The sequence below is a fragment of the Arachis stenosperma genome, chromosome 6 (assembly GCF_014773155.1).
Source record: "Arachis stenosperma cultivar V10309 chromosome 6, arast.V10309.gnm1.PFL2, whole genome shotgun sequence".
In the NCBI taxonomy this organism is placed as follows: domain Eukaryota; kingdom Viridiplantae; phylum Streptophyta; class Magnoliopsida; order Fabales; family Fabaceae; genus Arachis; species Arachis stenosperma.
The window spans coordinates 13,751,916-13,777,700 of record NC_080382.1 but is presented as its reverse complement, the minus strand read 5'-3'; the positions used below and the strand labels follow the sequence as shown (position 1 = coordinate 13,777,700).

The 25,785-nt window shown below is 33.1% G+C and overlaps 3 protein-coding genes across 5 annotated transcripts; 2 read left to right on the top strand and 1 right to left on the bottom strand.

Moving 5' to 3' along the window:
* Window positions 1-5,250: 5,250 nt before the first annotated feature.
* Window positions 5,251-11,901, top strand: LOC130932506 (N-acetylglucosaminyl-phosphatidylinositol biosynthetic protein gpi1). 3 transcript variants are annotated; one of them, XM_057861833.1, is made up of 10 exons: window positions 5,251-5,490; window positions 5,924-6,151; window positions 6,691-7,074; window positions 7,189-7,329; window positions 7,420-7,523; window positions 7,599-7,820; window positions 8,933-9,424; window positions 10,109-10,530; window positions 10,975-11,068; window positions 11,207-11,901. In XM_057861833.1, exons 2-10 carry the CDS (start codon window positions 5,975-5,977, stop codon window positions 11,316-11,318), a joined length of 2,148 nt encoding a protein of 715 aa, XP_057717816.1. In that variant the 5' UTR covers window positions 5,251-5,490; window positions 5,924-5,974; the 3' UTR covers window positions 11,319-11,901. The 3 variants fall into 3 exon arrangements, with proteins under 3 accessions (XP_057717816.1, XP_057717818.1, XP_057717817.1); XM_057861835.1 differs by having other exon boundaries at window positions 6,691-7,078; window positions 7,247-7,329; window positions 11,207-11,890; XM_057861834.1 differs by lacking the exon at window positions 5,251-5,490 and having other exon boundaries at window positions 5,853-6,151; window positions 11,207-11,889.
* Window positions 11,902-13,633: 1,732 nt separating this feature from the next.
* On the top strand, window positions 13,634-14,821 carry LOC130936348 (protein GAST1). The gene is made up of 3 exons (XM_057866409.1): window positions 13,634-13,862; window positions 14,010-14,043; window positions 14,484-14,821. The coding sequence occupies exons 1-3, from the start codon at window positions 13,707-13,709 to the stop codon at window positions 14,663-14,665; spliced, it is 372 nt and encodes a 123-aa protein (XP_057722392.1). The 5' UTR covers window positions 13,634-13,706; the 3' UTR covers window positions 14,666-14,821.
* Window positions 14,822-24,366: 9,545 nt separating this feature from the next.
* Window positions 24,367-25,189, bottom strand: LOC130933286 (uncharacterized). The gene has a single exon (XM_057862862.1). The coding sequence runs from the start codon at window positions 25,164-25,166 to the stop codon at window positions 24,702-24,704; it is 465 nt and encodes a 154-aa protein (XP_057718845.1). The 5' UTR covers window positions 25,167-25,189; the 3' UTR covers window positions 24,367-24,701.
* Between the last annotated feature and the right edge of the window lie 596 nt (window positions 25,190-25,785).

Here is a 25,785-nt window from a genome sequence, read left to right as displayed (position 1 = left end):
GTAGCATCCTTCTGCAAAGTCGGCCAGAAGAACCCGGCTCGTATCACCTTTCTGGCTAAGGACCTTGCTCCGATGTGATTTCCACAAATCCCATTATGCACCTTCTCCAAGATCTTTTCTGTTTTAGAAGCAATGGTGTAGATATCCCCCTTCTATAAAGGACATTTCGCACCAAACTATAGTTCTGTGCTTCCCTTCTGAGTTTTTGGGGCTCATTTTGCTCCACGGGAAGGATGTTGAATTTCAGATATTTGGTTAGGGAAGCCATCCATCCGAGGTCTAAGTCGGAGACTGACAAGACGTTTGGCTTGTTATCCATTTTTGTGACTGAGAGCTCTTGGAGAGTTTCTTATATCAGGCTTCTATTATTTCCCTTGGCTTGGTACTCACTAGCTTGGAGAGGGCATCCGCTCTACTATTGAGCTCCCGAGTTATGTGCTTGACTTCAGTCTCAGGGAATTCCCTAAGGTGCTCAAGTGTTTTTTTCAAGTACCTTTTCATGTTAGGATCTTTTGCCTGGTACTCTCCATTAATCTGGGAAGTTACTACTTGAGAGTCACTGAAGATTATCACCTTGGTAGAACCAACCTCTTTGGAAAGCTTTAACCCTGCGATCAGAGCTTCATATTCAGGCTGGTTTAGGAAACAGGGAACTCAAATTTTAAGGATACTTCTATTTGAGTTTCTTCTTGGTTGATAAGTATTATGCATGCCCTACTTCTGACCTTGTTGGAGGATCCATCCACATATAACTCCTAAGTTGTCGAGGCCTCATCTTTGTCACCTGCGTATTCTGCTATGAAGTCGGTTAGGCATTGAGCTTTGATTGCTGTCTGAGTTTCGTATTTCAAGTCGAACTCGGATAGCTCTATAGCCCATTGAACCATTATGCCCGTAATATCCGTTTTTTGACGGATCTGCTTCATGGGATGGTTTGTCCGGACTCTTATAGTATGAGTCTGGAAATAGGGCCAGAGCTTCTTGGATGCTACGATTAAGATGTATGCGAACTTTTCAAGTTTTTGGTACCGTAATTCAGGACCTTGTAGCACCTTACTAGTGAAGTAGATCGAGTGCTGCCCAACTTCATCTTCTCATATTAATGCTGACGCCACAGCCTTCTCAGCAACAACTAAATATAATATGAGTTCTTCCCTTGCTTTTGGTCAAGTAAGGATGGGAGGTTGGCTCAGAAATCATTTGAACTCCTAAAAGGCCTCCTTGCATTCAGGGGTCCATTCGAATCGACATCCTTTTCTAAGCAGCGAGAAAAATGGTAAGGATCTTAATGCTGATCCTACCAAGAATTTAGATAAAGCTGCGAGTCGGCCATTCAACTGTTGAACTTCTTTTAAATAGGTCGGACTTTTCATTTCTAGGATTGCTCTGCACTTATCGGGGTTAGCTTCAATTCTCCTTTGTGTTAACATAAACCTTAGAAATCTTTTAGCTTCCACTGCAAATGTGCACTTGGTGGGATTTAGCCTCATTCCATGCCTTCTTATGGTGTCGAAAACTTGTGAGATGTCGGTTAGGAGACTAAACTCATCCTTGGTCTTTACCTATGTCATCTACATATACTTCCATCAGGCTTCCGAGGTGAGGTGCAAACACCTTGTTTATCAACCTTTGATAGGAAGCCCCTGCATTTTTTAATCCAAATGGCATGACCACATAGGAATAGTTTGCCTTGGATGTGATGAAAGATGTTTTCTCCTGATCCGATTTATACATCGGGATCTGATTATAGCCCGAATAAGCATCCATAAATGATAAGTATTGATATCCCGAGTTAGAATCCACTAGGGCATCAATGTTGGGCAGAGGATATGGGTCCTTTGGACATGATTTGTTGAGATCGGTATAGTCAACGCACATCCTCCACTTCCTATTCAGCTTTTTAACTAGCACTATATTCACCAACTAGGCCGGGTACTTAACTTCTCTGATGAACCCAGCCTATAGCAGGGCTTGTACTTGCTCTTCGACCACTTGAGCTCGTTCTGATCCGAGCTTTTGCCTCCTTTGTTGGACAGGTCGGGATCCCGGGTAAACAGCTAACCTGTGCGACATAAGCTCGGAATCTATCCCAAGCATGTCGGAGGCTTTCTAGGCAAAGAGGTAAGAGTTTTCTCGTAGAAGCTTTACGAGTTTCTGCTTCACATTTTCTGCTAGATTAGCTCATACATTGGTAGTTTTCCTGACCTCTTGTCCAATCTGGACTTCTTTCGTTTTTTCTCCGGGCTGTGGTCGTAGTTCTTCTCTTACTCGGACTCCACCGAGTTCAATTGTATTGACTTCCTTGCCTTTACCCCTTAGGTTTAAGCTTTCATTATAGCATTTCCTCGCCAACTTCTGGTCTCCCCTGATGGTAGCAATTCCTTTCTGTGTTGGGAACTTCATGCAGAGGTGAAGGGTAGAAACAACTGCTCCCAGCCGATTTAATGTTGTCCAACCTATCAGGGCATTGTAAGCGGAGGCTACATCGACAACAATGAAGTCGATGCTTAAAGTCTTAGACTTCAACCCCCCTCCAAAAGTTGTGTGTAGGGAGATGAAGCCTAGTGGCGTGATAGGAGCGTCTCCCAACCCGATAAGTGTATCCGGGTAGGCTTTTAGCTCCTTTTCGTCTAGCCCCAACTTATCAAATGCTGGCTTGAATAATATGTCGGATGAGCTCCCTTGATCCACCAGGGTTATGTGTAGATGAGCATTGGCGAGGATTATTGTAATTACCACCGAGTCGTCATGCCCGGGTATGATTCCCTGTCCATCCTCTTTGGTGAAAGTGATTGTTGGAAGGTCGGGTTCATCACTCCTGACTTGATATACTTCTTTCAGATGCCTTTTTCGAGACGATTTGGTCAGCCCTCCTCCAGCAAATCCTCCTAATATCATATGAATGTATCGTTATAGAGTCTGTGGGGGCAGACCTCTTCGCTCGTGGCCTTCGTCATCTCTCTTTCTTTTTCCATGATTGTCCGACCTTTCCATGAGATATCTATCTAGCCGACCTTCTCTGGCCAGTTTTTCTATCATATTTTTAAGGTTGTAGCAGTCATTTGTGGAATGCCCATACAGCTTGTGATATTCACAGTATTCATTGCGACTTCCACCCTTTTTATTTTTTATTGGACGTGGGGGAGGGAGCTTCTTGGTGTGGCAAATTTTCTGTATACATTTACAAGGAAAACCCTCAGCAGGGTGTAGTTGTGATGCTTTCTCGATTTCTCGGGTCCGACTTCTTCTTTCCTCTTGGGCTCCCTCTCCTTTTCCCTTGATTGCTGAGGGTTCCCAGGTCACCAATTTGGTTCTAACCTGGCATTTTCCTCTATATTGATGTATTTTTCAGCTCGTTCTTGTACATTGCTCAAAGAAGTCAGATGTCTCTTTGAGATGGACTGGGAGAAGGGCCCTTCTCAGAGTCCATTGACAAGTCCCATTATTATTGCCTCAGTAGGCAGGTCTTGGATCTCTAAGCATGCTTTGTTGAACCTTTCCATGTAGTCTCTCAAGGGTTCTTCGACCTCCTGTTTTACTCTGAGTAGACTAGGTGCATACTTGACCTTGTCTTTCTGGATTGAAAATCATGCGAGAAACTTACGCGAGAGGTCGTCAAAGCTGGTGACCGACCTAGGGGGAGGCTACCAAACCACTTCATGGCAGCCTTTGTTAAGATCATCAGGAAGGCCTTGCAGCGGGTAACGTCCGAAGCGTCAGCCAAATACATCCGACTTTTGAAGTTGTTGAGGTGATGTTTTGGGTCGGCTGTTCCGTCGTACAGATTCATGTCAGGACTTTTGAAGTTTCTAGGAACTCTAGTCCTTATGATATCCTCAGTGAATGGGTCTTCTTCTCCCAATGGAGTGTCCTCCCAATTTGCGTGAAAATCCTTACGTTGGAGATTGTATTCCAGCTTTGAGAGCTTTTCTTCAAACTCTTTTTGCCGCTCAATTTCTTTTCTTAGACTCCTATCCGCTTCACGCTGTCGCTCCAACTCTTGTTCTAGTTGCTCAAGTCGACCTTGATGGCCATGTAGTAACCCCATGAGGTCGGTGGAATGAGATTGTTCCTCCCTTTCCTGCTGGTGAGCCTCAGAGGAGATTCTTCTTAGGCCTTGAACACCTGAAGGTCCTTCAGCATGCGATCCCTCCGTTTTTGAGAGAGGTATTAATGCTTGGTCATTATTGACCATGTCTTGATGTTCTTGATCAGATTCAGACGCAGTGTGTTCGTCTTCACGTTGGTCGTCTGCCATTGTGCATTGATCTCTAGATCCCCGGCAATGGCGCCAATGTTCCGGAGTTTACCTGAAACCGGGTGATTTGGCTCGAATGGAGGACCCAAACGTTGAAGGATTGTGGTTTCCGACTTGTTCACGTCCGGGAGCCGCTGTCCGATTTGTGTATATGCATTTGAATAGGTAGGAGTGGTACCTGCAAGACATTCTGATGCCTAAGTTAGCAAGGGGTTAAGCAGATTTAGTGTATTGGAATTTAGATTTACCTGAGTGTGTCAGTATATTTATAGGAGATGAACCAATAACCACCATTGAAGTAGTTCCACTTTTGATGGTAGATAATTATCCCTTTATCTTAGGGTTGTTGAAATCTCCCTTCTAGAAGTGGGTATCGAGCTGTTCTGACCTCTTAGATAAGTCGGATACATGGATGAGGCCATTCTTTTTTGATTGGGCCTCTTAACTTTATTGAGTCTGTCTTATATGTTGGGTTAGGATATGAACAATAATATAATTTAAAATGTTAAAATAAAATCACTATTTTAACATTAGAAAAAGAAATAATGTTTTAATTTTTCAAAAGTAATTTTAGTTTGACAAAATACATATTTTTTTTATAAATGACAAATAACATATGCATTTAATCCAACCTTATGTTTGGTAATTTAGAAAGTACAGATAAAAATTTATTTTTATACTATTTTCTAATGTATTTTTAATATTTTGTCAATCATATAAAAGATATCCAAAAAAATCAATTAAAATAAAATGACCAAATTAATTTTTCTCTTAATTTCTTAAGCAGACTTACCAAAAAAAATGTATTTATTTATCATTTTTTTTAATACATCTCCAAATATTTAATATATTTTGTGAAACTAAAATCATTTTGAAAATATCATTCCTTTTTTAAAAATTAGTTGAGAGACAAAATAATTTCCTATTAGAAAAACAATCATATCGAGGGTGTCAATTATTTCTACCACAACATCATCATTCAATGAAAGTATGCAATTAAATTTTCACCTGCTACTTTAAATCATTTCTCCTCTCTTTCAATTTTCGCGTGCTTCTCTTCTCTGCGGCGGGGCCATCTCCGTCGGTCGCCGTCGCATCTCCCCAACTCTGCTCTGTCGGCTGTGAGCTTGTGCTGCTGCTCCGCCGCCTTCGCCTCCTACTCTCTCTGCTTGAGTGCTAGTGCCTCTCCCACTTTTTGCATTCGCTTCTTCTCTCTTTTGCTTCTGCTTCTGGTGCGCCTCCTTCCCTTTTTTTTTGTTACTTTACTCTTTTTGTTGAACAGTTTGTTATTATTGATTAAGAGCTAATGGCTGCTGTTAAGTGAAATTCTGCTATCAATGCGGTGTTGTTGATGCTGTTGTTATTACTTATTGTTGATCAATTTGATTAAATAGCTAGATAAAATTGATGACCTCATTGTTGATCAAATTAGGTTAGCTTATTAATTTTTATGCAAGGCTGTTATGTTCAATCTTATTGATGGTCATTCATAATAAAACTTAATATTAGGTTTCTATTTGTTTTTGAATTTAGTACTTGAGATTTGTTTTCGGATTTATTTTATGAATGGTTAAAGTATACCTCTCGTCCACGAAGGTTTTGAGAAGTTTAATTTGTTTGAGAGAGTAAAGATGTCAGGGTTGCTTATTTTACATTACATTGCAGGGAATTCATGAGCGCTGAAACTGTGTGCATGAATATCCAATTGGACAGAAAATGAGAAGACATTGTAGGCTTTGGTGGCCGAAGCAGCTCTTAACAGATCAAGAGTTGCCTTCACCCTGCAGAGTTTTGTTGGGTTGGTTTGTCACCTGTTCTCCTTTGACTTTTGACATTGTTGTGGCCTTTACTTGCAGTGAAGTCTTGCTTTCAAGTTCTAACCCTAGTCTTGAGGTATGGTAATTGATAATTGGAGGGTTGGGTTCAGAATCCTCTTTTATGCAGTTTAGAATGAAGAAAGTGAATTCAATTGTTGCAGCTATGACATGATTGATGCTTTTTGTGTTACAATTATTAACTGTGGAGGAAACTGAAAGTTTCCTTTTTTGTGATATTATTAAATATTAAGCTATAGTCATGATCATACATTAAGTATAGCGCTTAAATAGAAATGAAATTTCCCTTTTGGAATTATAGTAAATTTTATGCCAACATATTTGTTAAATCATTGGAAAGATGTATATATAGTCAAATGGGAAAATAAAACTATGTAGATGGACACCAATTTGTTTGTGGAATAATATATAGCATTTTAGTTTGTGTTTATCATGAAAGTATTGTTCCATCATCCATTACAGTAGACTGTGATGGTGAAGTCCAATTGGTATATCCACAATTGTTTCATAATTCATACTAGTTGTCTTTTTGTTGTTTATGGAAAATGTCTCAGGTAATGAAAATAATTAACAGCATGAACTGCTACTCTCTATCAGGATATCATTCACGATACACATGGGAGCATGCCTACAATGCTGGAGGATAAATCTGTCTTCTCTGTACTTGGTCTCTGCATTGTGGACCCTACTAGTAATGGCTTGATTGCTGAAGTAGAATATGATAAAAGAAAATTCTCTGATTCTGGCAACAATTTGGCAGAGGGATGTACAAGTTTATATAAAAAAAAGAATGAGTGTAGGAGCTGCAGTTCCCTCCAACATGAATCATTGAGGAAAAGTAGCCAATCTTTTTTTGGAAAAAGTAATTGGGTCCTGCTAATGTTTGACTCTACTGAACAAAATGATGCAAGAAGTCGTGGGGTTCCAAGATTGCACCACATTCATTGGAATGGAGTAACTATGTCGGACTATGATGTTCACGTATGTAAGTCATTATTCCCTTCTACTTGTTGCCTTTCTGCAAGTAGTTGTCATTTACGAAGACCTTTTTCTCCTATGACAAACAATTATATATGGTATTTTGACAATTTGTAGGTCATCGTTTATGAAACACCCTCTTATGGTGATCATCATTTCTCATTGAGCAATTTAGGTTCAAATGAGGAGGCAAAACCTTCCATTAAGAATCCCAAGTGGGTGGATGAGCTTCATAAAAAGAAACAATTCGTTGAATTGGTAATGAAATTTAGCTGTTTCATTTTTTATTATGACGATTTTATGCTCTAGTTGCTACTTGCTAATGTGCCTTCCAAAATTTCTCCACAGGATACAGTTATTATGGCAATTAATTGTGCCACCTCTGCCAAAAGAATTTTTGAAACTCTTGCAGTTCCAAGGAGATCCTTGAGGCAGCTCTCCATATTTTCCATGTACATACTGCACTATTTATGTGCTATCTTCTGATCTTGACTCAAACTCTGATGACCTATCTTCTGATTTTTCAGGTTTTTAATTATCATAGGGCATCTGTTTTCCAAGTTTATTGCTTCATTTTCCACTGTGGTCTATATTGCTCTTCAGTTTTGCCAAGCACATGTAAAGTACAAATCAGAATCATGGATGCATATGACTCTAGCAAACATATTCAGGACTGCATGGATAAATATCCAAATAAAATGTTGTCAGATATTATATTGGCCAATCTTTCTTCAGGACAAAGATCTCAGGTAGTGTGAAGTTTTAGGCACTTTTTTGTGGCTTGTATAATTTGTGGCAGGTTTCCATTTTTGAAATATCAGGTTTTAGTCTTTTGATGAAGTCCATGTAACTTAGTTACTTGTTCAGGAAAACTTTGCTAGGGGCATTCAAGAAATCAAAATAGATTAAACTGGTTGAAGTGAATTAAACTATGATTTGTTTCAGACATTGAGTTTCTTTTCTGTGCATTTTGCATGAATATGGGAGATTTGGTCTAACCATATTAACTCAGTTATATTGTATATAACCCTGATCTGATGTGCAATTGGAATAATAGGATATAGAATATTGATAGTAGGTGTATGGGATCCTATACTTAGAATTTTTCAATTTTTATTTTATAATTTTTGAGCTTCTAGCAATTTAGGGTTACTTGGTTAGTTCTTTACCAAGTTGAGTTTTCCCGTAGATTTATTGAATTGAAGTTGAGATCGAATTGAGCAACACTATTCTATTGCGTCTCAGGCTGTTCCTGACTTTGTTCTTCCGTATTATGTTCCACATCAATATACTACAAAAATATTTTTTTTGTACGTGACATATAAAACTGCCATTATTATCTTATATTGTTTATTTATAGTGCACTATTGCATTTTGGTTTTCTGTTGTTATAAATTATTCTTGTCCTTGGACAGTGGCTCTTAAGTTTATTAAGATCTGATAAGGTATTATTAGGGCTTGAAACACGAATCAACCATGTTTCCATTCTCAGAATGAACCAAGCCTAAAAACACTGTTTGAAAATTCATGAGTTGGTTGTTATTATATTTGTCAGTTGTGAAGTATGGTTATTTTGCAATTGAGCCTCATCCCAAATTCCCAAACTGAACTTGACTAAGAATTACTTTGGTATTTAGTATGCTATATTTTTTAGTTCGTTTTAGGATGTTGATTTACCTCGTTTCTGTGTTCTTTGAGCTTACTTTGCCCATTAAACACATTCTTTTGACAATTGTAACTTAAAGTGTACCATCTGAAATATATTTATTTTTCTATTAAACTTTTTTGTTCTTTACCAGCTATTACTTTTTAATAATAATTTTGTTTTCTCCATGTTTAACACCATTATTTTGCATGCAAGGTCACGATCATGTGTTGAATATGCAGAGAAAGCTGCAATGCATAGGCATTCTATGTGGTCAACTTTATTTGTGGATATACTCCTGGGGAACTTGGTTGGATGGCCACTGTTACATAATTCAGAATCCATTTGTTTGTCAATTGTGAACTTCACCCATGGATTTTCTACATTTTTGCGATCTGGGTGTGTTTGGTTAATGGGGGACCCCGCAGGCTTCAAGTTGAATGCTGAGTTAGCTAATGTGCTGGGAATTTTTTCTTTGAATGCCATCCAAATATGGTCAACACTTTGGATATTTGTGGGGTTCATCACTAATTATATCATTCAAGGGCTTGCAATTTTGGGAATTATATGTGGTTTCACTGCTTTTGCTGCCATGATTATAGACATGATTGTGTTGGCAACTTTACATGTTTCAATTCTTCATCGGTTGATTTCGCTTGTGTATTCATCACAGATACAGGCACTAGCAGCCTTGTGGCGGCTTTTCAGGTACCAAATGTTGTTCATTTTAAGATTATTAGCTAACTGTACGGATGTGATTTGAATTTAATTGTTGAGCATTGTATTGCCTATGATTTATGGATGGAACTTTCTGAAATTTGTATTTGACAATATAATTTGTTCACTTAGGAGGAAGTTCATTTTTTTGAGGGAAAAGGAAAAAAATTAGACAGCCAGAGTTTTTGTCAGAATTTATCTTTTACATTTATTTGGCATTATTAAAAACCTTTAGATGAGGAAGTGAGTTCTACCACTGTCTAATCCGACCACTTCTATGTATTATGGTAAATCATTCTGTCTTGTAGTAGTTCTCTTTTCAATCAATTGCAAGGTGCACATACATACACTAAACAAATAAAAGTTATTGAGGTTATCTCAAGCTTTATTTTTAATTTTTTTCCTCTGGAGCATCATACTTTGATACGTACATTATCCTTAATATATAATAGCTATCCGGTGAGTGAGTGAGAGAATCAATTGTTGCTAGCTGTAAGGAAGTTGATGCATTTTGTAAATTCTAGTGAATATCACTAGAGCCCTTTGTATTATGTGCGAGTGCCATCATATTTTCCGTATATCTCTATTTCTGTCCATCATTGTTTGGAAGAATAGTTGTTTTGCTGCAAGCATACTTGCTCAACTTTTCTCACAGCATTGCTGATTATTTTGCAGTGGCCGAAAGTGGAATCCTCTTCGTCAGAGGTTGGATAGCTTTGACTACACTGTGAAGCAACATATTGTTGGATCTCTTTTATTTACACCACTTATACTTCTTTTACCAACTACTTCGGTTTTCTATATATTCTTTAGTATCACAGAGACAACCATTAACCTCATCTGTGTATTGATTGAAGTCATTATTTCGGTAATTCATGCTACACCTTATGTCAAGATACTTCTTTGGTTGGTGAGACCACAGAGATTCCCTTCTGGAATATGGTTTGAAATTTGTGGTTCTCGAAGTAATGTTTCTCCAGAGGATGGTGTTACTGATGAAATGAACTCCTCCAAGGAATCAGTGCATCTGAAGGATTTCAATAGAAAAAAATCAAGTATCCTGGTTTCTTTCCTTCACAGCAACTATTTGAGCATAGGTGAGGTCTGAAGCTTGCACTTGCGGAATCTGAGCAATGCTTCTTTTGTGAAATTTTATGTGTGGCAATAGATGGTTAATGTGTAAAATGTTGCATCAAAATGTTAAGACTTGCTTTATTTACGTATGATGATATGTATTGGGGTAGTTAGGCAGTTGTCATCTTCCTTTAGTTTTGAAGCAAGTTCCTCTCTTCAATACTTGCATACCTTGGTGAAAGCTTTCCCAATATAAGTTGGACACAGACTTCATCAACTATCTCTTGAAAAAAAACCAAATCTTAAGGCTCAATTGAAATTTCAATTGAAATTTCAATTGTATCAGATTTTTATCTCTTAGTGGCTCTGATAGCTGTGACCTAGGAGCAGTAACACTTTCCATTATGGGACTTTTTTCCTATATGCCATAAAACATTATTTGCTGACTTCAATTGATTGTATTTCAGGAAAAGTAAGTTTGCCACATTACAGAAGTGTTTTGTTAGGGGTCTCTGGGTCATCCATCTACAAAGTAGCATATGGAATCGTCATTGGGAAAAGGTGAGAGAGATAATGGTGCTAACTTGCTTTACCATTTTCATGATTCGTTGCTCTGTCCTGTTTTATCCAATTCTTTGTTTAACAACACCCTTTTTTCTATTTCCTCCGTTTATTCCTCTTTTTACTCTCATTTGCCAGAATGCAATCTTTACGGGGAACCCTTCTTCCTTCGCCAATGCCGTGGATGTCCCTGCCTTACAAAGAGTATTGGTGCCTCTGTCATGACTCGCTTATCGCATGCTTCAGATGATGTCCTTTGATGGGGAAATTCTTTTGATTGAGTTATATAATTTTAGGGTGCAACTAGCTTAGTGGTTTAATTCAACTAACTTTTCTCCCATGATACCTCAGCCTAACTCTCACTCAGCATTCCATGTGTCCCAACTCTTGCAAGCTCCGCAATTTTCTTTTGCTTTCATGATACTGACAGGCTGGTGTGTGATTTAGAAAATAGCATTTGGAAAATTTTCAATGGTTTTTTGCTTATTTCTAATGCCTTAGCATGTGTGTTTCACTATTAGTATCATGGAACGGAAACGGAACCGCTCACTGCTACTCCTTTTGAATTGATCCAAATTCATTGCTCTCTAACCTCTGCATTCTAAGTGGTCCTGTTATAGTTGGGGACGAGGTACCTAGTTTAAAGGCTATGCTATAATGTGATAATGAAAATATCCGAAGCAATTATTGGTACAAATTTTGTGAAGGGATCTGTTTTCTGTTCCTGGTGTACTTATGTCAGAGCGAAGCAGTAAAAAGTTGCTCATAAACTCCGTTTTGAGTACTGTATTTACAATTTCTTCCGACGGATTTTTTTGCGAGGTAATTCTCTGGTGGTGTCTTTTAATATCATGTCGATTTTGTCGAAATTGGTTTTGATATATGATTTTTGGAAAAATTGTTAATGTGAGGTCCATTAGTATATGTTAGGCAATTAATTTTCGGCATCGTAAACACCACTTTAAATTCGTGAATGAACAAGTTACTTAACCATGTGAGAAATATGAAGAATTCGGACTCTTAGTAAAAAGTTAGTGGGACGAAAATGTTAGCAAGTAACTTGAAGAGGAATGGAGTATTACTCTATTGTTGGTTTACGCAATCAGCATCAACACATGAGGATGGGCACTGCATTAGTTTTTGTAACTTTAATCTCGTAATCAACAATTAACGATAGTATATTAGTGAATTTGTTAACTTGCATGTCATCTCTTTGGGTAGAGAAGTCTGACACATTTTGATTTGCTTATATGGTAACCACAGGGACATTGTGGCTTTTTGAGTTAACCGCACAAACTCTGCCAAATATAGACAAATGCAAAACTCACGAGAGCAATCCAACACAACAAACTGATACCTAACGCACATTCTTTATCACTGGTTGACATGGACGGCTAACTCCTCCAAATTAATTAATGACAGAAAAAAAAAAAGCAGACACACATAATTTTTTTGTTGCACACGGTATCTCTTAGTTCGACAGGCCAGGCTGCAAATTTGAACTTCATTTAAAGGTTTATTGCTGGATAATGGATCGCTGCAAGCACAAAGCGAGACGAGTGAGCTATTATCCTATGCTTTTAAGATTCATTGGCTGTTTATATTTTAATGTATGAACACAATTAGGAGGCAGTAATAAGTTAATATCGAGAAATAATTCTTGTTAGTTGTTACCCACCTTGATACACGGAATTTAGAAAATAATTGACTATTAAATCTTAGTAAGTATAAGTGATGATAGGAATAATATTAAATAAGGAATTATACTATTGTAATACCCTAACAGAGAAGGAAATTGTAAATTTTGGTGAACGCTTTTATATTATGAGTTTTGAGAGTCTAGCATCCGAAAAAGAATTCTATAAAGCTTTGTGCATGATAGGATGGGAAAATATTGAAGGAGTGAAGTACTAGAATCTAGAGCAAAGGACGGAAGAGTAAGGAGCGGTTAATTTCAGTTTGAGAGTTGTGACGGTTGTTGGTAACTTTTCACACACACTGTGGAGAAGAATAGAAATATAAATAAAGAAAGAAAGAAACAAGTTCACGGGAATGGTAGAGTGCGTTATTGAGCATTATTGAGTATCGAGAAGGATTCCCCATGGCGCCTTGTTTTGTGTAAAAGGACAAAGCTTCAAACAAAGACCCATCCGAGATATGCCTATGGTGAATGCTTTGCCACTTCTTCTTTCAGTTCGTTACTCTGATTGCGCCATTCGGAAAACCCACATGTGACTTCACATGTCATACTGCCACCTGTCCTTTTCATCCTAACCGCTCACATGAACTACTAATCCATATTATTATAACTAACAAAACATTTAAGAATCTATCAGCTATAGTTTAAATGACATAGTCTCTCTATACTATCTTTAGTAAAAAACTAAACTATCATTTTTACGTGAATATAGCAATCATTTATTAAACAGTAACTAACATTGATCCACCTTTCATGCATAACAAAAACAAAAAAGAAAAAAAGAAAAAAAAGAAGACGACAGAAACCTCATCTGCCTATAATTACACATACTCACAAGCTCTTGAAGACCACACCATATACACTTTGAGATAACTTTTCATCACTCTTTTCTCTCTCTTGGTTTCTCTGTTGTGTGCTACTCTCCTCTCAGTGTTAGCAATGGCTACAACACTAACCATAGTTATGCTCTTCCTAGTTGCAATGCTGCTTCTTCCATTAAAAAACCATGCTGAGATTATTGATGCTGCTACCACAGAGGCTCCAGCTCCGCAGCCTAACACTAACATAAGCACTTCTAACCACTTCCCCATTAATGTGAGAGTTTCCAAATATTTTTGCTTTTTGTTTTGGAAAAATTCTGCATATATATTTTTTTTTCATTATTTAAATTTTTAACCATGCATGTCAATTCTTTCTTTCATTATATATGTTAATTTGATGTGTTATTTTCTTGAGTTTCAGCATGGCATAACTGAAGGCAGTCTTAAACCAACAGGTAATAGTTAAGGACATAATAATATCTTTTCAAATTAAGAATTTATTAATGATAAGTAATAAATCAGAGTAGTACGAAGTTGTATAGTTGCCAATTAAAGGTTGACTTCCTAAAAAATTTTCAATAATTAATGTTTATTTTATTTAAATTAGAATTAAAAAAAAGCTAAATAAATTTCTAACTTTTTAATTCTAAGACATATAAATCTTTAACTAAATTAAAAATATTTCTGATCTTTTAAAATACGAGATACTTAAGTCTTTTCATCTAAAATATATAAAGACAAAAAATGAAAAATATTTTTATATTTTTAATAATTAATCAAAAATTTATTTATTTTTGAGATAAAAAATCAAAGACTTATTTGTCGTTTACTCGAAATTTTGATGATGATGACTATGATCGAATAATTAAACTTAGTAAGATTTTGGTGGATGCAGAATGTGGGCCACGTTGCACAACAAGGTGTTCAAAGACACAATACAAGAAGCCATGTTTGTTCTTCTGCCAAAAGTGTTGTGCAAAGTGCTTATGTGTGCCTCCTGGTACTTATGGCAACAAGCAAGTTTGCCCTTGCTACAACAATTGGAAGACCAAAAGGGGTGGACCAAAATGCCCTTAATTACAAACTTCATATTTCAATTTACTTTCTCTAATTCCCTATCATCATCATAATCATGTCTTACTTATTTAATTAGTTGCTTAATATTATTGTTACTATCATTGTTCCATGTATAATTCAGTATAAGCTAAGCATCATATGTAATTGTAATGTAACTACTACAATGAAATTACCTAAATTTCATTATGTTTGTCCTTTTCTGCCTTAAAATTATGCCTCAAGTAATAAGCATTGAACTTGTAGTCAAATTTCTTAGTAGAAAACAGATAAATGTACAAGGCACTAGGATACCACCAGCATCATAATAGACTAATATTCATAGCAAACATTAAAATTAAAAATTGACTATGAAATAACTAAAGTTGAATTATGAATTAGTTAAAATTAAAATTTTAAAGTGGCTTAAAAATCTTTTAATACTTTTAAAATGTTATTAACTTTAGATTTTTTTTTTTCAAAATTTAAATAATATAATGAATCATAGAAAAAAAAAACAAATAGATTATTGATTTTTACCTAAATTCATGAGAATTGAAAAAATATTTTTAAATTTTTTACCAGTTTCAAAATTGGACAATTAAATTTCCCGTCTATCCATGTCCGTGAAACAAGATAACAGAGACGTGTGACATATTACATATGAAAAAGTATAGATAGATAATGAAAATACTAAACAATGTGAATAATGAATATATCGGATGTTTATTTTACTAAGTATGCGAATGATTATTCTAATATTAAGATTTAGATAGATAATTTATAGGTATAGTGTGTTTTAATTTGATTGATAGTTATTCATGTTGTCCTTTGACCAGTGGCGGAGCTTGAAATAAAATTTTGGGAGAGGGAGAAATAGAAGATAATTGTCAAGATATTTTTGATATAGATCCCATTTAAGATAAATTCGTCTAACCTCATCTCTCTGATTTGGGTGATATTGCCGAATTTGAAGTCGTTTTCTATGGTTTCATTCCAAAGAATTAAGGTCAAACTCATCAGATGCAACTCTTTGAACTTTTGAAGGTTGTATCTCACTTTTTTCGTGATTTATTAAAGTCGAAGAATTATCTACAGGTGTTGATATTATAAAAGTTATATGTTCTCTTTCTTGAATATTAGCCTTCCTCTTAAAAAAATGCATTAATTTTTTGATTTTTTAAGATTATTTTATATAAAAATTTGAATATATATCCTGTAAAATATATAAAAAAGAAGTTAGAAGGACAAATTTTAAAATTTATAATATTTATTGAATTTTTTTATCAATTTATACAAATATAATAATATCAATACTTATTGAATATTCTAATATTTTTTATCATATAAAAAATTAAATTAAATAAACAGTAAAATATAAAATAATATTAAATTACATAAATAAAAAATACCTCATTTTTTCTATTTGAACTCAAAGGTAGAGGGAGTTTTGCTTATTGAATAGAGAGCTGCGAAATGCGAAATGCGAAACACTCAGTTCAGTCCAAATCCAACATGTTTTGAATATTTAAAAATAAAAACTAGTATGTAATAAAAGCAAGAGATAAAGATTAAACTTTGATATTTTAAATCATAGTAAAGTATTTGAGCCAACTGAATTATTTTTTATTTTTTAAAAAAATATTACTAATTTTTTTAACAAAAATTTGAGAGAGTATGGCCCCCTTGTCTCAACTAAGCTCCGCCCCTGCCTTTGACCTTTGTTGCTGATGCTGGAGTTGGTGCCATGGATACTATCTCAACCATCTTTTCATTGCTTCACAAATAAGTCCCTGAACTATGCTTATTATATTTTTCATTTATTATATTTTTTCGAAATAGATGGGAAGGGAGTTTTATAATTGGTTTTTTTTTTCCCAATATTTTGTTACAAATAGCATTTAACATCAACATGACTATTCATAATAACAATAGTAACAAAGGAATTTAAATCATTGGAAATTTTGTATAGTAATCAATTTGTAGTGTATTTGGTGAGAAACCAAATTGATGCAATAGGAAGAAAGAGATAAAATACCAATAGCTATTATTGTGAAGCTATTCAATATTAGGTGGAAACTCACCTGGATGGCTGATATGTGTCATCATTTGGTTTGAAAAACACCGATTTATTTTATATAGATAGTTTAATTAAAAAAATCGATTTAGATAGATTAAATAATCGGTTTTTTTCTGCATGTTATCTTTAAATTTCAAAATGATGAATTTGATACTTTTTTTTTTCTTTATCCTTACTAATTTTACCTATAATAACTTGAATATGAAAAATAATGACAATTTAATCAATCTCTATGTTAACTTTAGACAAAGATGTGAATAATAAAACTTTAAAAATTATTGTCCAACATCAAATTAATTTTATCTTAAATATCAAATGGTTTGATGACATGATCAGGTACTTATTTATTAAATGATTTTCATCATTCATAGAGAAGCGAATAAAAATATAAATTTAAAAATATATTAAAAATAATAAATTTGATTAAGAAATACAAATAAGACGAACATACTCAATTAAAAGTTTGATATTAATTTTAAAAAATTGGAAGAAAACGAATTTCAAGAGTATAACCAAAAAGAAGAGAATAAAAATAACTGTTTGGTCCAATTTAGATTAATTTTTTAATTAATTGTATAAAATAAACCAGTATTTTTTCAAACCAGTTTATTAAGTAATTCAGTTTATTAATCAAAAGTCTTGGATTCGAATATTAAAAATAAAAAGGGGAAACTTCAATAGGAGGCCTCTGTTTCTTTGGAAGGGACTACATCAAGTTAAATAAGTGAATTTTTTTTTGTAATGTGATTAATTAAATAAAAAACAATAAAAAATTAAGTTATAGAAGCAAAGTAAATCACTTGAGTACAAAGTATAAACTCTTCCACACGACGAAGAAAACAATATTCCTTTTTTTTTTTTTTGGACTCACTTAGAAATATTTTACCTATGCCCAACCTTTTTAAGGTATAAGAATAATAATTATAAAGCCCGAATTTTCATCTATTTTTTACTTTTATAGTTGAATTAAAATTTGGTTTTTGTCTTTGTTATATTTGATGAAGTCTTCATGAAGAGTGATCACAATTTTCTTTAATTTGGGTTCTCACCTTTATAGGGAAGAATGACAATAAACTAAGAAATCAATCCTTTGTATTAATTAAAATGAAATACAAAATATGAACTATGAAGAGCGATATTAATTATAAAGGTCAAAACACTTCCCAGGAATAAATAAATGATAAGGTTAAATAAAAATAATGTATGTTGATTTAAATTTTAATGAGTCATAACTACTCCTAATCTCCTATTGATTTGTGAACTTTTTTAGTTCATAGTTTCACTAAATTCGTAATTTTTAGAATCTGTGACAAAAAAAAAAAAAATAACTATAATTTTATTTTGTCTGTTTAATCCTAATTTAATTTGGTCTGTTTTACTGCATACATAAGTCTATGACACCATCAAAATTTAGTAACATGGTTGATAATTTAAGGTAGTGTTTTAAAAGTGAGATTGAAAAATTAAGATTTAGTATTGTATTTGGTGATTAGAGATTAGAACTAAAGTTTTAGTTTTAGAATACAAAATTTCAGTCTTTTTAATACCTTCAAAAAGTGAGAACCTTGAGGACTAAATTTTTTAAAAATAGAGACTAAAACATTAATAATATTTTTTTATTAATTATTGTAACAATTAATAAATACCGAATAAAACAAATTTTATCTATTTTTGACTAATTTCTTTTTATTATTAAATATTTCTATTTTTTCAATAACTAAAAATATTTTAGTAAACAAATAATTTTGTTTATCTTGATATTTATCTTAAAACAAAAAACTATTAAAATATAATTCAATTACGTATACTTTACACTAAATATAATATATATAAAATTTTAATTTAGTCTCAGTCTCATAAGTTTTAATCCCTCAGTCTTTTTCAAACACAGCCTAAGAAATTGAAACTTGGAAATGCTTATGAGTGAGTGTAAAATAACTGTTATTTTGCGATCACATGATAGGTTTTCAGTTTTTCCATGAAAAGTATGCTTTCAAGTTTCCAATGAAAAATAAACTTCTAAACAACCACCAAAAGTAGTTATTCCTTTTTCTTGGCTAAGAGTAAGACTTTTGTTTTTGGAATGTGATATGTCACACATAAATCAACCAATTCCTCAACTTTCTCATTGAGGATTCCAATCCCCACCACATGGATCCATATAGGCCAATAATTAGAATAAATAAGATGGAAATATTTACTAACTAAATAATAATAATAATATAGAAATTCATATATAATTATATTCACATAAAATTAATAATAAAAAATTATTAAATAATTTAATATATTTAATTGAAATATTATTTAATAAACCATAATTATTAATTTTATATAAAGATAATTGACGTAAATTTTTACCTATTATTATTAGTTTGATGTTGAAGTTATGAAGTAAAAATTAAAATTATAAGGAAATAAAAGAAATAGTTTATTTATTTGAATAATCTAGGACAACATACATGTTAGGTGAGGTCCCAGCAAAATTATTCGATTATTTTTATGCATTATAATTGATAAGCAAAGACAGATACCGTGATAATTGGAAGGGTAGCTAGATTCTCCTTTCACTCGTTATTTAATTTCCATAAGATTGTTACGTTATGTTTTGTTAGGTGGCACACTATAGACCGTTGCTAATAACCATTAACCACCAACCCCCAAAACTAAAATAAAATAAACTGTGCTAGATTTTTTTTTTTTTTTTTTACAGTTCTTCTGTTCCATAATCAATTATGGTTGGTTTGAACTTTGAATTAGGAATTTAGTAAGGGAATTGGTAGCCCATATATTCAAATAGATTGAACATTTATGCAATAATACTACTTTTCAACTTTATGTACTAATTAATATATTGATTTTTATAATTCTTATGTCATTTCAATCTGTATAAACAATAATAAACAAAATACTGTAATTAATGTTTTGATAAGCGCATAAGATTATCGATTTCTTTTAGGTAAAGCATATTCTATCTTTATATTATTATTGTTGCGGTATATTACATTACAATATTTAGATGCTAATAATAATGTCTTTTCTAGAAAAGAATCTCACTCTATATATAAGACACTAATTAACAAATTAGTTTTCACACCGGGAAAATAAAATAAGGTAATTAATTTGATGGTTGAAAATTATCACCACGTGAAGCATGAGCTGCAAAGTACAGTAATATTGATGTAATTAATGACATCATCAAATTAACTAAGAAGACAAATAAAAGAATATTCGTGGCATATTCTCATTAGGCTCCAAAAAAAAGTGGCTTCTGCGTAACATGCACGCCATGAGACTCGGCATGTTCATGTGTTGAAGTCATAATAAGGTGATGACTATTCAATTCAATTGATTCACAAGTTGATCAAAATAATTTATTTATTTTGAATTTGATTTTGATTTAAGAAAATGGACATTCCCTGTAGCAAGCCAATCTTGACTTATATATATAATAAGTTATTGTATACAACATCGTTGACCTTATAGCTTAGACACTATTCAATATCAATAGTGTTACATATTCAAATATCAATTTGATTTCAACGCAAACATATATCTCTTGTACTAAGTCTAAATAATGTGTATCCGATCCTAGACTTCACTACTTATTACTTTAATTTGATATAAAGTAGTTATTAAAATCATTGAAGTTTTGAAGGAATGAACCATATAACTCAACAATTTCATAATTCTTGATTGGCATGCTGGAATTGTATATAGAAGAAAGAATAACATAACAAGCTTCAATTTTATTGATGTTTTTCATTCTTATATGACCTTTCACGTGGTAGAAGCTCCTCAAATATGGATTAAAACCCAATACCAAAAAAGGGTTGGTTTGGAACTTGGAAGAAGACAACAACCTAAAGCTATGGAAAAAAAAAGGGGTGACAAGCGTAGCTAAGCCCCTTAAATTAACAAGTTTACAAGATTATGGAAATTAACATGAAAAGGTCAATAATATATAATTCCTTAGGAAGAAAAAAAAATTCAAAAACCTTCTGATCCCTCTTCTTGATCGATCCAATCCATCCAAGAAAGTGGGGTGTTCTTGAATTTGTTGTCGACAAGAATTGGTTGTTGTTGTTGTTGTTGTTTGTTGTTGTTGTTATGATGAAGAAGGAGAGTAGTAGTAGAAGGGGTAGCCTTGACCAAGCTCCTAGGTTGTTGTTGTTGGTTGTGGTGATCCTCGGCGTTGGCGGCGATGTCGCCCCCGGTCGGGGTTTGGAGGGGAAGAACGATGGGCTTGGCGGCGGCCGGAGATGAAGGCTTTGGGTAGAAGAGATCGGTTGGGAAGAAGTTATATTGTTGAAGGCCAGCCATAGAAACAGAGAAAATAAAGTGTTTGTTGAGAGTATATCTAACTTTCTTTACAACTAAGTGCTTATGTTGCCACTTGTATTTATAGCCACACTTCAAGAGACGCCTTTTGATTCTCTTTAGCCTGACTTTTTCATAGCAATATTTTTAGTCAAATTATTATTTTAAAAAATAGATTTAATTATCCTCCAATCAAGTTTAATAATAATTAGTTATTTTTAGGTTTAATTACTCTATTGATCTCTATAGTTTCGTAAAATTTTTAATTAGGTCCCTATATTTTTTTTTAATTAGATCTTTGCACCAAATTTTTTTTAATTAGGTCCTTCTTGGTAATAATTGGTTTAATTCTATAGGGATCAAACTAAAAAAAAATTGGTGTAGGAACTCAAATAAAAGGAAAAAAAAAGTGTAGGGACTCAATTAAAAAAAAATTGGTGCAAGAACTCAATTAAAAAAAAAAGTATAGAGACCTAATTGAAAATTTTACAAAACTATAAGAACCAATAGAATAATTAAACCTTATTTTTATTAAAGTAAATGACAAATAGATCCCTACTTTTTTATTTCAAAGATAAATAAGTCCTCAACTAATTAAAAATATAAAAACGTCCCTCATTTTCTAAAACACAATACATATAAATTCTTCATAAGATCAATTTGTCTTTATATATATTAAACGGAAGGATTTAAGTGTCTCATATTTTAAAAAATAGGTATATTTTTATATTTTTAATTAATAAAAAATTTATGTGTATTTAAATTAAAAAATTAGGTACTTATTTATTTATTTTTATTAAATTTAAATCATTTGACACCTATATCATATCCTATTTCATTTAAACACCAAAAAAAAAATTCCTATTACATCTATAAAAATTACAAAAATATTATATATACACAAAATACTAATCAACAATTCAGTTATTATATATTTGTATATAAATATATATGATTTTATATATTTGAAATATATACTTATACTTTAATATATATTTTATATAAATAACTAATTTAATAATTTTTTATATACATATAAGATAGTTAATAACTTAATTTAGATCATTCAATAATAAATAAAAGTGGATTAACTCGATGTTGAATGCAAGAGTAAATAATTTTAATATTAAAATGTAATTTTTTTTATTATTTTAAATTATGTTTTGCACTTTTGGGATTGTGGACTTGTGGTGGCTTGAGAACCAAGGGAGCATTTGCCTTGGAGAAGGGGCAGCTATGAATATATTATTATAACAAATTTAAAAAAAATAAATAAATAAGTTTTTGATCTTTTGGCTTACAGATATTTAAATTTTTAAAAATTTTTAAAATAAGATAAATTAGACTTAAGAATTGATGTATCCAAATTTAAAAAAAAATTTAAATATATTTTTAAATTTTTAAACACTTTAATATCCACCTACAAAAAAATTAGGATGAATGTGTCACTTTCTTTTTTTATTTCGTCACACGTTAGTATTGTTGTGTGTTGCTTCGTCGATGTTTACAATTTTAAGGTGTGCGTTTGTTCGTTTTTTCTCACTGTTTCTTTGTTGTTAGATTACTGCAATTTTTAATTTGCAAAACAAAATGCTACAATGTCACACATCAATCATTTCACTTGCATTGCTTCTACCCTTTTTCCAAATATTCTTTGATCCTGCTTTGTCCTATTTTTTGTTCTCTGCTTACAGCTTTTTAATTTTTATTTAACTAGTAGTACTTTAAATACATTAATTAAATATATGAAAAGTAATTAACTAAGCTAAATGTATTGAACAATTTGGTCAAATGCTGATTTATTATATTAGTTCTTATCATATTTTTATTTTGGGTCAAATTATCATAAATTTTTCTTGGTCTTAAAAAAATTATAAAAATTTTAAGCATACCAAAGAAAGATACTAGATTCGACTATTCGAGAGTGCCCTAGAATTGTAAATATTTTAAAATTTAAAATGGAGTCACCATTTGATGATATGATACCCACTTCGAGTTGCATTAATATTTCTTTTCTTTTTGGACGAAGATATTTCATTAATATGTGGAATAGGAGTTGCCAATTGTTCAGAATATGGGCCACAAGTCACATCGCTTGGCCCACTAAGTCGGTTAATGGCCCATTAAGGACACTATTCTTCCAATTTTCATGGGACCTATACCCCTTCCGTTGACCAAAAAATAGAACTCCTCAAATATAAGTGTATACAGTATACTGTATAGCAACATAAACTTGGTTCATCACCATTGACAAAAAAAAAAAAAAGTGTCGTAAATTTATTAAGCATATATTCACTTAGTTATGAATTTTTATAATTCTTTATTTGAGCGTACACCTAAATAATAATCTCTCATATTTTGTACCCATACAAAATTATTCCACTGCCACTCACTAATTTGACGGTTTCTCCTATTTAAATCCATAGTTATATACATCCTACAAATACCTTTATTTTTATTTTTATGTATTTGCTTTTAGATTTAATTATCTCCTATCAATACAAAAATAATTTACTCAAACATTTAATTTTATGTTACCACATCAATAAAAACAACTACATTTCAAATTTATTATTTACAAAGACAAAAAAAAAACTAACATAAACTTTTAGTACATAAAAAAAATTAACTTCTAATGAAATCAAAAACGAAAAATAAATGTATTATGAAGTTAACCATTCATTCAAATTACTTGTTTTTTAATGCAGCATTTGAATGAGTCACTAACAGCCAACTCCCCCAAAGGATGAAGCATGCCTTGCTATGTCATGAGTCATGGATCACTACTCGCAAAATCAAATTGTCAAGTAAGAAATCTATATCAGTGTGACGGGGGAAGTGGGGGATTTGTGCTCTCTGCAATTTATACAAGTTATAATGAAATTAACATTAGCACTAGCAAATTTTGGAATGATAATATGATTACCAAATTCTTGTTTGGTCATTGGATATTGAATATATAAGTTGAACTTCAATCTAATTCTCCCAAAAATTAAAAGTTACAAACAAATGTATATGTTTTGCTTCTGTAGTACACATCTAATTCTTGTTTTGGCATCTCATTCCCAAATAAGACTACTGCTCTGATTTTTTTTTGTTGCATACAAAAATTACTCCATATAATCAACATATAGTACAAAGGATAATCATGAATTGTCAAATTCAAATCCATGATATATAAACTTGAACCAATGGATTGCAAATCCTAGACCAATATGGAGAACTATACAATCATCACCATCAACAAGACCTGATAATCATATTATAGATAGTATCCAAGGAATTTGACAAATTCTCACACTGAGAGTTGAGACTACACAAGGAATTAATAATCCAACCCAAAACCTATAAACATAACCAATTCATGAATCACACACACACCAGATTGACATTATCAATTCATATTTCTTAAAATTTCAATAAATTTTTATTGCAGTTGTTAACTGCCTAATACAACATTCTATGCAAAGATTTGCAATAAAGCACTATATAAGTGATCTAATGAAGAACAAAAAACTAAGGCTCATTCATCATGTCCAAAAAATTCACGTTCACACAAACCCTACATTCAACCATTTCACCCAATACACGCACAAAATCCAAACTTTCCAAAATATAGAAAAAGGGGGAAAATTCGCAAAACCTAGAATTTTCTTTGAATCAATCGAGGTCCCTCACAATCTGAATCCCCATGCTATTCGCGGTTCCAATGATTGACTTGGTGATTGCCTCGAGCGACATATTCTGGAGATAGTGATCGTTCTGCTTCACCTTCGCGATCTCATACACGTGCTTCAGCGACAGCGTCGACGCCGTCACGTGACCGGGGCGCCCGCTTCCGGATTCTATGCCGGCAGCCTTCTTCAGGTACCACGTGATCGACGGAGACTTAACGGTGAACTCGAAGGTGTTGTCTTTGAACGCCGTTATCGTAACAGCCATTGGGGTATCGGGCTTGTACTTCTGTGTGCGAGCGTTGAAGTCCTTGCAGAACGCCATTAGATTCAGACGGTACTGACCTAATGCGGGACCCACCGGCGGGGCTGGGCGTGCTGCGGCGGCTGGAACGGTGAGCTTGATGGTCGCCGCCACGGGGCGACGGGTTAGGATCTCCTTGGCGGCCATCGTCGTTCTGGTAGCGAGAGAAGTGAGGGTTTATGGTTTTTGTTGGGCCTTAATGGGCCTTGGGCCGCGGTTTTGATTTCAGGGTTTTGCCAGTTTAAGCCCAGTTTCAATATCATTTGGAGTTCAGGGAGCTTTCCCGATGCTTCTGAGTCTTTCTAGAAGGAGGAGACGCGATTGTTGTTGGGCTCAGGATTGTGTACCGGACCAAGCCCAGGAAAAAAAATAAGCATAAAAAAAATTTGTTGGTGAATGATTCTTTGGTGTCTTATTGTTTTACGCCAACTAGGATGTTTCCATTGTATATATGCCTGTGCAATATCAACTTTAGACTTTAGTTTAAATTTTTTCCATGTCAAAACATAAATAAGCTAAACCGTTAACCCTTTCTTATTTTGGCAGTTGTAATTTATTGTTATTCTATACATTTTTTTACAATACTCTGATATTTAAAAGAGGTTAAAATATCAGGTCTGTATTTTGGTTGTTCATATATAGTAATTCAGAGAGGTGTTTATATATTTTTCTAATATCAAATTTATATACATATCTAAAAAACTGCTTGTGTTTAAAATATGAATTTAATTTTGATCTTTTTCATACGTTTATTCAATTATGTAAT

Excerpts from the sequence above, each read along its gene's own strand:
- LOC130936348 (XM_057866409.1), top strand. The coding sequence starts at position 13,707 with ATGGCTACAACACTAACCATAGTTATGCTCTTCCTAGTTGCAATGCTG. Across the intron at positions 13,863-14,009 it reads CTAACCACTTCCCCATTAAT|CATGGCATAACTGAAGGCAG; the intron begins GTGAGAGTTTCC and ends CTTGAGTTTCAG. Across the intron at positions 14,044-14,483 it reads AGGCAGTCTTAAACCAACAG|AATGTGGGCCACGTTGCACA; the intron begins GTAATAGTTAAG and ends TGGTGGATGCAG.
- LOC130932506 (XM_057861833.1), top strand. The coding sequence starts at position 5,975 with ATGAGAAGACATTGTAGGCTTTGGTGGCCGAAGCAGCTCTTAACAGAT. Across the intron at positions 10,531-10,974 it reads CAGCAACTATTTGAGCATAG|GAAAAGTAAGTTTGCCACAT; the intron begins GTGAGGTCTGAA and ends ATTGTATTTCAG. Across the intron at positions 11,069-11,206 it reads GGAATCGTCATTGGGAAAAG|AATGCAATCTTTACGGGGAA; the intron begins GTGAGAGAGATA and ends CTCATTTGCCAG.
- LOC130933286 (XM_057862862.1), bottom strand. The coding sequence starts at position 25,166 with ATGGCCGCCAAGGAGATCCTAACCCGTCGCCCCGTGGCGGCGACCATC.